This window comes from Erythrolamprus reginae, chromosome Z, assembly GCF_031021105.1.
Source record: "Erythrolamprus reginae isolate rEryReg1 chromosome Z, rEryReg1.hap1, whole genome shotgun sequence".
Classification (NCBI taxonomy): domain Eukaryota; kingdom Metazoa; phylum Chordata; class Lepidosauria; order Squamata; family Dipsadidae; genus Erythrolamprus; species Erythrolamprus reginae.
Window position 1 is genome coordinate 137029661 of NC_091963.1, and position 12569 is coordinate 137042229.

Below are 12569 nucleotides of genomic sequence, written 5' to 3' on the forward strand. Positions count from 1 at the left end.
AGAGGGGTGGTATACAAATCTAATAAATAAATAAGTAAATAAACAAATAGTGCGTTTATGCACGCCCCTTACAGACTTTTTAGGAATGGGGTGAGGTCGACTGTAGACAGTCTAAAGTTAAAGTTTTGGGGGTTTGGGGAAGAAACCACAGAGTGAGGTAGTGCACTCGGGGCATTGATCACTCTATTGCTGAAGTTGTATTTTCTGCAGTTGAGTTTGGAGTGGTTTACATTGAGCTTGAATTTATTGTGTGCTTGTGTGTTGTTGCAGTTGAAGCTGAAGTAGTTATTAACAGGAAGGACCTTTTTTTGTGTGATTTTTTTAAAACTACATTTAGATCAGATCAGAGGCGACCTAGTTGCAAATTGTCTAATGCCAGTATTTCAAGTCTGGCAGAATGAGGTGTTTTGAAGACGTTTCGATTCTCATCCAAGAAGCTTCTTCAGCTTGGTTTTTCAAAGAACACACACATACACACCAAAAAGTCCAGTTGCCTGTTGGAAAAAAAACCCCCACACCTTTGGGACTCAATATCCATCTCCCATCCGCATCACCCCACACCTCCAAAATGTCCTGTCTGGAGAGGCGCGCTCTGTATGTTTGTGTGTGTGTGTGTGTGTTTGTCTTTCTTACTCCTGATTTAAACATCTTCCCCAGAGTGGAGGCGAGGCCACGACGCCCGAGACGTGTGTTTGTAAAGTCCGTGTGTCGGGGCGGATTGTGGTGATGGAGAGGGAGGGGGGCGCGCATCCATCCTTCCTGCCCGGGCGCGAATCCCCTTTGCCATAAATGGTCACCCGCAACTGCAGCGGCGGCGGCGGCAAGGCAGCCAAGTCGGGCGGACGGGCGGGCGCGGCAAGAGCGCGGAGCCGCGCTCCGGGAAGGCGCGTCACTAGGGTGGGAGCCGCCCAGCTTGCAATTGCCGGCCCGGAGTCCGGACCCAGCCGCGCCGGCCCGACCGGGATGGACGATCTGGGTAAGAAGCGCCCGGAGGGGAAACAGACACCGTCCTGTCTCCTTTGCGCTGCGTCCTTTGGGTCTCCAACCTTTTTCCATTTTCGCCCTTTCTCCGCCTTCCCCCTCTTGGCTTGCCTCCCCCCCCGAGTCCCGGCCGATCTCCCCCCCTTTTTTTTGTGTTGCCCGATCGTCATTCCCCCCCTCCCTCTTTTTTTTCCCTCTCTCCTTTCTTCCTTCTTTACATTCCCGCCTTCGTTTATTGCTGTTTCCTTCGGTCGGACTTTCCGCTCTTTTTTCCTTCCTTCTTTTTCATTTACAATCGGGGGCGGGAGGGAGGTGAGTGAGAGGCCGATGCACATCATTTCGCCCCCCTCCCCAAAATCCCACTTTTTAAAAACTTTTTTCCTCTTTGCGTCGCGTTCTCGCGCAGCGACCGGCGCGGTTTGTTGGTTTATTTATTTTTATTTTGGCATTCGCTCCCCCATCCATCACAGCTTTATCCCATGCCCTTCTCCAACCCCCTTTGCAAATCCCCCCCCTTCCTTCCTTCCTTCCTTCCTTCCTTCCTTCCTTCCTTCCTTCCCTCCTGCCTTCCTTCCCTCCTGCCTTCCCTCCTTCTTCTGAGACTTTTTCGCGTGAGGGTTACCTCCCTTTTTCACCGGAATTGCCCTTGCCAGGGAAGGGCGGACGGGGGGAGGGTGTCGGTGGGTGGGGAACTGTCTGGCTTCTTCCCACGAGAACGTGGGAATGCGACTGCTGGCGTGGGACGCGTGTTTGCAAATCCGGAGGTGGTTTTTTGTTTTGTTTTTTGCATTGCGCGTAGAAAGGTCTGAGTTGCAATTCCAAATTGGAGGATAAAGCCTGATATCCCCGAGGAAACCATCACGTGTGAAGGGGCTGTCCTGCTTTGCAAACTTCCCCGATTTTGGCCTCTAAAGGAGAATTAGGAGTGACATGATAGCAGTATTCCAGTACTATTGAAGGGGCTGACACAAAGAAGTGGGGGTCAAATTGTTCTCCAAAGCACCAGGGAGTAGGGCAAGAAACAATGGATGGAAACTAATCAAAAAGAAAAGCAAACAGGAATCAAGGAGAAACTTCCTAACAGTGAGAACAATTAACCAGTGGAACAGCTTGCCTCCAGAAGTTGTGAAAGCCCCAACACTGGAAGTTTTTAAGAAGAGACTAGTCTCTAGACCAGTGATGGCGAACCTATGGCACAGGTGCCACAGGCAGCACGCAGAGCCATATCTGCTGACACGCAACCCGTTGTCCTAGCTCAGCTCCAACGTGCATGTATGTGCTGGCCAGCTGATTTTTGGCTCACACAGAGGCTCTGGGAGGGCGTTTTTGGCTTCCCGAGAGCCTCTGCGAGAATGGGAGAGGGCAGTCTACCTTCCCCCAGCTCCAGGGAAGCCTTTGCAGGACAAAACATAGGTCTAATGGGCCCACCAGAAGTTGGGAAACAGGCCGTTTCCAGCCTCCAGAGGGCCTCCGGGTGGTAGATGGATGAAGGAAGCTGTTTTTACCCTCCCCAGGCATTAAATTATGGGTGTGGACACTTCACGCATTTGTGAAAGCGCACGTACATGCTGTTTCGGCACCCAAGGAAAAAAAGGTTCACCATCATTGCTCTAGGCCAGTGATTTTCAACCTTTTTTGAGCCGCGGCACATTTTTTACATTTAAGAAACCCTGAGGCACATTGAGCGGGGGGAGGGGGGGGGCTAAAAAAAGTTTGGACAAAAAAATTATCTCTCTCTCTCTTCCTCCCTTTCGCTATATTTCTCTCTCCCTCTTTCTCTCCCTTCCTCTTTCTCTCTCTCCATCCCTCTTTCTTTCTATTCCTTCCTTCCTCTCTCTTTTGCTCTTTCTCTCTCCCTCCCTACCACCCTCTGTCTTTCTCTCTCTCTCTCCTTCCCTCCCTCTCTTTCTCGCTCTCTCTTGCTTGCTTTCTCTTGTTCTTTCTCTCTCTCTCGCTCGCTCTTTCTCTCTCTCTCTCTTTCTTTCTTTCTTTCTTTCTCTCTCTCTCTTTCTTTCTTTCTCTTTCTTTCCCTCTCTCTTGCTTTCTTTCTCTCCCTGAGCTTCGCGGCACACCTGACCATGTCTCACGGCACACTACTGTGCCGCGGCACACTGGTTGAAAAACACTGCTCTAGGCAGTCACTTGTCTGAAATGGCCTAGACTAGTCTCCTGCTTGAGCAGGGGGCTGGACTAGAAGACCTCTAAGGTCCCTTTCAGATTCAATCCCATTCTGTTCTATTCTATTTCCCCAGGCAGATGTGGGGGAGTGGGAATGGGACAACTTGCCATGGCCAACTCATTGCAGGACAACACACAATTCTGTTCAATGGTTTAAAGTCAATTTTTTAAAAAATCATTGTCATTTTTGCCATTCTGTTTTTTTTGTTTTGTCCTTCCTTTTGCATCCTTTCTTTAATGAGTCAACTCCACCATTCCTTTGGTTTTCTTTAAAAAAAAAAAGTTTTATTGAGTATTTACATTAAAATTACACAACAAAAAACAAACGTATATACAGTACACATAAAGATTTAGAAAAGAAAATACACAAGATAGAAAGAGAAAGAGAAAAAGTGAGAAGATAAAAAAGAGAGATAAAGCATTCTGCTTTATATATTACATATTTGATATCATTATTTACAATTAGAACTACTCAAAGAGTAGTATATTTTATATGCAGCTTACGTCTGATTTGCCAAGGAAAATCTTCCTTTTGATACATTATTATACATTTATTACAAAGGTACATTTTGTGATCTTCATACCATTTTATCAGTCATATCTCCTTCTTGTTTCAATGGTATAATAGTGCTATGATTTATTCATATTTGTTGATAGTGTTTAAGTTTATTGTTTCTAAGTTTGAAATTGAGGTTCCTGATTTCTCTTCATTTTACTTTATTTAATTTTGTTTTTATTTCAATTTGTTTTTTGCAACCCAGATATACCATCTGTCCCAGCTTTTGTGGAAATCTTCCATATTCTTATCTTGAAGTTCATAGGTTAATTTTGTTTTGTCCTTCCTTTTGCATCCTTTCTTTAATGAGTCAACTCCACCATTCCTTTGGTGTTCATGTAATAACTCCCCCCCCCCCCCCGAGATGAGTCGTCTTGCAGTGAGATGCTCATGGCGAATTACAGACCCTTCTGGAATGGGACGAACTTGCTGCAGCCAACTCACACCACATGGCCTCATCCTTGTAGTTGGCGGCGGGAGGGGGGGGGAGAAGAAGAAGGTGAGGGTGCCTTTCCTCAAGCCCTTCCCTTCTTGAGGAGGAAGGAATGCTATTTCTCGGGTGTATTCCTGTGGCTTTGCGGAATTGCTGAACCAGCCCACTAGACGAGCTTGCTTTGCAGCTTTCAATCTCTCTCCTACTTGCTGCATCCCACAACAGCTTCCAGAAACATCAGCCTCCCCCCCCACTTCTCACTTTGCCTTGGGAAAATGGGGGGGGGGAGTGGGAGGAATGAAGACCTAGATCCATTTACTCCCAAAATGTGCTTTGATGCTAACTTGCAAATTTCCTTGGAAGCTGCCACTGGAGCTTAAAGCTAAATTTACCCCATTTGTCCTTACGCAGAAACAACTACAAAGCCCATCTGCTGCAGCAAGTTAGTGGAGGTTGTGCAGTATGCAAGATGGGGAGTTGGGGGAGGGCTCCCCAAGGCAGCAGCTGCTAAACTCTAAAAACAGGATTCTTAGCCTTTGTTCTGTTTTCGTTTCCCCGTCCTGCCCCTCTGCTTCTGACATAAGCTCCCAGTTTTTCCAGTGGTTTTGGTCATTGGCATCCTCCAGTGGTTTTTATCTAGGATGAGATGCAGACTTCCTGGCTGTTGGTCTGAATTAGTGTTTCTCAAACCTGGTCTTCTGGTGTGGACTTCAACTCCTAGAGTTGTCTAGCCAGCCATGCTGGCCTGGGAAATTCTGAGAGTTGAGGTCCATAAATCTTCAAGTGGGAGTTCAGGTCCACAGATTTTCAAATGGCTGCTTCAAGGTCTGCAGATCTACAAGATGAGGTCCACAGATCTTCAAGTGGAGTTGAGGTCCACAGACCTTCAATTCTGGGAGTTGAGGTCCACAGACCTTCAAGTACAAGTTCAGGTCCCCAGATCTTCAAGTAGAGTTGAGATCCCCAGATATTCAAGTGGAGTTGAGGTCCACAGACTTTCAATTCTGGGAGTTGAGGTCCACAGACCAAGTATCCACAAGACCTTGAAGTGAGAGTTGAGATCCACAGACCTTCAAGTGGAGTTGAGGTCCACAGACCTTCAATTCTGGGAGTTGAGGTCCACAGACCTTCAAGTATCCACAAGACCTTGAAGTGAGAGTTGAGATCCACAGACCTTCAAGTACAAGTTCAGGTCCCCAGATCTTCAAGTGGAGTTGAGATCCCAGGATCTTCAAGTGGAGTTGAGGTCCACAGACTTTCAATTCTGAGAGTTGAGGTTCACAGGTCTTCAGGTATCTACAGACCTTGAAGTGAGAGTTGACATCCACAGACCTTCAAGTACAAGTTGAGATCCACAGATCTTCAAGTGGAGTTGAGGTCCACAGACCTTCAATTTTGGGAGTTGAAATCCACAGACCTTCAAGTGAGAGTTGAGGTCCACAGACCTTCAAGTGCAATTTAAGGTCCACGGATCACAACGTGTAGGTGAGGTCCATAGATCTTCAATTCTGGGAGTTGAGGTTCACACATCTTCAAGTATCCACAGATCTTCAAGCACCTGAGATTTTAAAACATTGGTGACCCAAAGACCCCAGAGAATCTTCTTACATGCAGGAAATCAAACCATCATTTAATAGGCCTGGGAGGAGGACTTTCGCTGTCCGGTTGTCAGGGAGCTCATTTGTCTCATCCTGCACTTCATTCTTGTAAGTAAAAGCAGTTCTTATCTAAGCTTCGTTCCAGCCTGTGTAAAAAGATCCTATAGTAGCTTCTGCATTCTCTAGGATGGATTCCACAAGGAGTTGCGAAAATAACTCTTCTACTGAGCAGGAAGCAGATTCAGGGGTCCTGAGATGAGCCATAAACTTTTGCAAAAATTCTTCCAAAGCGGCCTCAGAAATTCACCCTGGGGATCTTGACTGGGGTCAGCTCCCAGCCCAGCCTAGTCTTCTTTGCAGGGCTATTGTGGAGACGGCAGTGGTGCAATAGTGGCTAAAGGAAGCTGAACAGGATTACGGTAGTAGGAACTAAAATGGGCCTGAAGTTGCTGATCTGGTGAGGATCCGTGTTATGAAGAAGGAGATGGTGGCTTGATCTCCATCTCTTTTCCTCCTCTCCCTCCCCTTTCCATGTCTTGCCCTCCCTTCTAGCGCATTGCATTCCTGCCTCTCCCTCTGTGGTTTTCCCCTAGACGCATTTCTGACCCGTGACATCAGACCAAAAGGAGCAGGAATGAGAGAGACCTTTCTTCGTCCCCTTTCCCCCTTTTAATGCTTCGCCATCCCAGAAAGCAGCTGGTAAAACAGTTAGGCAATCCCCTTTTCCTTCCTTCCTTCCTTCCTTCCTTCCTTCCTTCCTTCCCTCCCTCCCTCCCTCCCTCCCTTCCCTCCCTCCCTCCTTCCTTCCCTCCTTCCCTCCCTCCCTCCTTCCTTCCCTCCCTCCTTCCTTCCCTCCTTCCTTCCCTCCTTCCCTCCCTCCTTCCTTCCTTCCCTCCCTCCCTTCCCTCCCTTCCTTCCCTCCCTCCTTCCCTCCCTCCCTCCTTCCCTCCCTCCTTCCTTCCCTCCTTCCTCCCTTCCCTCCTTCCCTCCCTCCTTCCTTCCCTCCTTCCTCCCTTCCCTCCTTCCCTCCCTCCTTCCTTCCTTCCTTACTTACTTACTTACTTACTTACTTACTTACTTACTTACTTACTTACTTACTTACTTACTTATTGCATTTCTATGCGCACAACTCCCAAAGGACCAAATTAGGATTTCCAAAGCGCTCTTCACTTCTATCCAAGGATAATATGGGGACGAGAGCTTGTATTGGCTGGCAAAAAGAGGGGTAGGGAAGGGATGTCTTCTGCTGTGTGTGTGTAGGGGGGTGGGGGGAGAAGAAAGCTGTGGGTCAAAGGGAGGATGCATGGGAAATGGGAGATATAGCCATAAAAAATGTGAGAGGCCAGGTGTTTTTGGATAAGGACAGATGTAATGCCCCTGCTTGGAATATTAATTCCTTCCCTCTAATCAGATTTGCTCTGTTCCTACTTTCACAAGACACTTTAAACCTCAAGCCTGGGATCCTGTGATGCTAGTGAACTGATTCCTTGCTTACATTGATTGTAGGATCCTCTTGAAGGTTCTTCCCTGCTATTTTATGTCAGTTCTGTTTATTATTTTGGTAGTGGGTTTATTGTGTTTTAATTGACAGCTACCTAAAGTCCTGTCCATGAGATGTGGGGAGCATGTACACTTATTAAATAAATACATAAATTTTCAAAAAAACCAAGTTCATCTTTTCAACAGGAGTCAGCTGCTGAAAGAATTGAGGTTTAAAAAAGAGATTTCTTTTATTCTACTTTATTATTGGTCATATATCACTCAAGATGGCAAATATACCTAATACTCCTTCCTCCTATTTTCTACACAACAGCCCAGTGAGGTTGATTGGGCGGAATGAGAGAGAGGGGTGGAAAGTAGTCCAAAATCATTCAGTTGTCTTTCATGCCTAAGGCATTAGAGAGGGGGGGGATGGATAGGGGGAGAGAGGGAGGGAGGAGAGAAAGGGGGAAGGAGGGAGGGAGGGAAGGAAGAGAGGGAGGGAGAGAAATGGAGAGAAGAGAGGAGGAAGAGGGAGGGAGGGAGTGGAAGAAGAAGAGAGAGAGATATATGATACACATCAGAAATCACAGTATGAATTATACTCCATAGAAACATAGAAGATTGATGGCCAAAAAAGACCTCATGGTCCATCTAGTCTGCCCTTATACTATTTCCTGTATTTTATCTTAGGATGGAAAATCTGTTTATCCCAGGCATGTTTAAATTCAGTTACTGTGCTGGAAGTTTGTTCCAAGCATCTACTACTCTTTCAGTCAAATAATATTTTCTCACATTGCTTCTGATCTTTTCCCCAACTTACTCAGATTGTGCCCCCTTGTTCTTGTGTTTACTTTCCTATTAAAAACACTTCTGAACCTTATTTAAACTTATTTAAACTCTCCAAAATCGGTCCTCTCCCCCCTGCTATTTAATATCTACATGAAACCGCTGGGTGAGATCATCCAAGGGCATGGGGTGAGGTATCATCAGTATGCAGATGATACCCAGTTATACATCTCCATCCCATGTCCAGTCAATGAAGCAGTGGAAGTGATGTGCCGGTGCCTGGAGGCTGTTGGGGTCTGGATGGATGTCAACAAGCTCAAACTCAACCCTGACAAGATGGAGTGGCTGTGGGTTTTGCCTCCCAAAGACAATTCCATCTGTCCGTCCATTACCCTGGGGGGGGGGGGGGGGAAATTATTGACCCCTCAGAGAGAGTTCGCAACTTGGGCGTTCTCCTCGATCCACAGCTAACATTGGAACACCATATTTCAGCTGTGGCGAGGAGGGTGTTTGCCCAGGTTCGCCTTGTGCACCAGTTGCGGCCCTATTTGGACAGGGAGTCATTGCTCACAGTCACTCATGCCCTCATCACCTCAAGGTTCGACTACTGCAACACTCTCTACATGGGGCTACCTTTGAAAAGTGTTTGGAAACTTCAGATCGTGCAGAGTGGCCGCGAGAGCTATCGTGGGGCTTCCCAGATTCGCCCATGTTTCACCAACACTGCAGCTTGCACTGGCTGCCGATCAGTTTCCGGTCACAATTCAAAGTGTTGGTAATGACCTTTAAAGCCCTACATAGCATTGGACCAGAATACCTCCGGAACTGCCTTCTACCGCACGAATCCCAGCAGCCGATAAGGTCCCACAGAGTTGGCCTTCTCTGGGTCCCGTCGACTAAACAATGTCGTTTTACAGGCCCCAGAGGAAGAGCCTTCTCTGTGGCGGCCCCGGCCCTCTGGAATCAACTCCCCCCAGAGATTAGAACCGCCCCCACCCTCCTTGTCTTTCGCAAATTACTTAAGACCCACCTGTATCGCCAGGCTTTTATATTTTATGTTTGGTATGTATGTGCTGCATGGTTTTAAATGATGGGGTTTTACATGTTTTTAATATTAGATTTGTTTCATTGTAATATTGTTTTATTATTGTTGTGAGCTGCCCCGAGTCTTCGGAGAGGGGCGGCATACAAATCTAATAAGTTATTATTAAATTATTATTATTATTATTATTATTATTATTATTATTATTTATTAATTATTAAAATCAGAAATCTGAATAAAATAGGAAGAAAAGATTGTTCTGCCCAAATACTTCAATGTAGAATATTTCTGTGTTGTCCTGGTATGATTAGCTGCAGCTATTTTTTCTTCAGTAGCGTTCACAGAGTGTGTTACCATCTACATAGAAGTAGCACAGTCCTTCACTTGGAATTTACAAGCACTTGAAATGACCATGGAGGAAATACCAAACTGCCCTGGATTTTGGGGAAGTACCAACACAAGTATTACCAACCAAGTATTATCGTATGAGCTGATGCATCTGGTAATATTTGGTTTGTGTTAATACCTCCCCAAAATCTAGGGCAGTTTGGTATTTTCTCCATGGTGATGATATATACATAAATATATATATTCCCATTGACCAAACCAGAATAAATATAAAATATGCATATTTTTGTTAAGCGTAAGGTATTTTGGTTATGATTTGGACTGATAACTGTAGACTAGCAAGGAAACTGCCCGGGTTGAATTTCTGCCCCAGCCAGTATGGACAGCGGTCAGGAGTTATGGAATTGGCACTTCCACAAATGACCAACTTAAATGGTAAGACCTTTGGTCAAGATTTTGCATTCCATGGCTTGTCTTCAAAACCCAAGACTGAATGCAATCTCCTTGGAGGAAATATTTTAGCTGGCACTGTATAATAGTTTGTAGAGCCTTCCCTGGTCTGGTTCCCTGCAGAATCCCCAAAATTGCTGATTGGGATTTTGAATACTGTATTCTGATCCAGGGGTGTCTAACTTGGGAAGACCTGTGGACTTCACCAGAGGAATTCTGGGAGTTGAAGCCCACGGATTTTAAAGTTGCCAAGATTCTAGTCCAGTACTTCTCAATTATTTTCTGTTACATTCCCCCCCCCCCCGGAAGAAGTAAACATTTAGCACCCCAACCCCCCAATTCTCTGATCTGGGCCCCAATTGAATTTTAGTGTTAATGTTTATTCTTTTACTTATTATAAGCTGCAAGTAAACTATTGGCTGGGAGAAGGCTGGTCTCCCCACTTACCTGGGAGTAGGTCACACTGGAGCCTGTTTTCGCTTAGGCAGACATAGGCTACCATGGTTAGGGCCCTCTTTTGACACGGGGTCAGGTCAGCTTAATCAAGCCAATGTTTTGGGGTCGCTGGCCTGGCCCATAAGCACTGCCTCTGACGGGCACTCACAGGTGTGGAAGGGGTTTTTAGGGTTTTTAGAGTCTTCCTTGTCTGTTCATGGCTACTGTGGCGCTCGCAGAAAACAAGAACCCACGCAGTCGCCCTGCCCTGCCTGGCTGCCTTCTCAGTGTGCAACTGGGAAAACACTCCCCATATAGTGGACAAAGAAGAGGATGGTAGAGAATGAGTTGGCTGGCTGGAGTCAGCTTAAATGGACTCCAGAGGATGGTAGAGGACAGAAAGGCCTTGAGGAACATTGTCCATGGGGTCGCGACTTTGCAACTAAGAACAACACCCTGTTAGGTTTCAGAAAGGCCATCCAAATCAACTTCTTCTTTTTATAATAATAATAAGAACAACAGAGTTGGAAGGGACCTTGGAGGTCTTCTAGTCCATGATTGCGAGAGCAATCATGGGCTTTCCCAGATATGCCCATGTCTCATCAACACTCCGCAGCCTGCACTGGCTGCCGATCAGTTTCCGGTCACAATTCAAAGTGTTGGTTATGACCTATAAAGCCCTTCATGGCCTTGGACCAGAATACCTCCGAGACCGCCTTCTGCCGCACAAATCCCAGCGACCGATTAGGTCCCACAGAGTTGGCCTTCTCCAGGTCTCATCGACTAAGCAATGTTGTCTGGCAGGACCCAGGGGAAGAGCCTGCTCTGTGGCGGCCCCGGCCCTCGGGAATCAACTCCCCCCAGAGATTAGGACTGTCCCCACCCTTCTTGCCTTTCATAAACATCTAAAAACCCACCTATGTCGCCAGGCCTGGGGAAACTGACATTCCCCAAGGCTGTTCCATTTTATGTATGGTTTGTTTGGATTGTATGGCTGTTCTTTTATAAGGGTTTTTAAAATTGTTTTTAATATTGGATTTGTATCTCATGTATTACTTGTTGGGAACCGCTTCGAGTTTTCGGAGAGGGGCGGCATACAAGTCTAATAAATAATAATAATAATAATAATAATAATAATAATAATAATAATAATAATAATAATTGAGCTGCAACGACTCTGGCATAAGCCAGTGAAAGTGGTCCCAGTGGTACTTGGCACGCTGTGCGCAGTGCCAAAGGATCTCAGTGGACATTTGAAAACCATCGGAATTGACAAAATCTCCATCTGTCAATTGCAAAAGGCCGCTTTACTGGGATCGGCAAACATAATTCTTCGCTACATCACGCAGTCCTAGGTGCTTGGGAAGCGCCCGACTGGGGATGAAATACGAAATCCAGCATAGTGATCTCGTTTGCTGTGTTGTACTGACATAATAATAATAATAATAATAATAATAATAATAATAATAATAATAACAACAACAACAACAACAACAACAACAACAACAACAACAACAACTCCCTGCTAAGGCAGGAAAACCTACACTACTTTTGCAACAAGGCTGCTTTTGGGGTGTGTGGGGGAAGGAGATGTGAGCTGCTTCTTTCTGTAATTTGGAGATTAATGAAAACAGAAATATCTTTATCTGTGGCCTACGTTTCCCATTAAGTGGTCTTTCATGTTTAGGGCTGTGTAGTTTTTAATTGATGTAAGTAGAACATGGGAGCTATCTCAAAGTAGCTTCCAACTGGAGTGGCACATCAGCCCTGCATATAAATAAAACAAATATCTAGTAGATTTATATCCTGTCTTTTTTCTGAGGCCTCTGCTTCCATTAATGTCCGTATGGCTGGCAGAGATGGGCAATTAAACCTCTGCCCCTGCCTTTTTTTACATGTGCATGGAACATTTTAGAAAGGGATCAGCGCTTTGATCCCATTGTTGTAACCACAATTTTTATTTTTCTTCTCCTCACACATGTACAGGGTGTCCCCGATTTACAACCATTCGGTTAGTGACTGTTTGCAGCTATAATGGCACCAAAAAAAGTTGACTTATGACCATTTTTCACTTTAAGAACATTGTAGTTATGTGATCAAAATTTGGGCAGTTCTTTCCAGTTCCTTTGGGGACATGGAATACATTTTAGCTCCGGAAGTGTTGCACCTACTCAAATTCTATCGCGGAGTCCATTGGTCGGTGGAGGGTGGGGAGTTTGTTACATTCTTCTTCACTTAAAATTAAACAAAGGGGAATGTTAAATGTAAGATGTCATGCAG

At 45.7% G+C, this 12569-nt stretch overlaps 1 protein-coding gene across 2 annotated transcripts in view; it reads left to right on the top strand.

Moving 5' to 3' along the window:
* Nucleotides 1-782: 782 nt before the first annotated feature.
* The window catches only part of TGFB1I1 (transforming growth factor beta 1 induced transcript 1), a 51946-nt gene continuing 40159 nt past the window's right edge, over nt 783-12569 (top strand). The window contains exon 1 of one of the 2 annotated variants that reach the window (XM_070767202.1): nt 783-976. In XM_070767202.1, the coding sequence (XP_070623303.1) occupies nt 790-976 (187 nt within the window). In that variant the 5' untranslated portion in view covers nt 783-789. The remainder of the gene's footprint in view (nt 977-12569) is intronic. The other variant, XM_070767203.1, reaches the window with a different exon arrangement.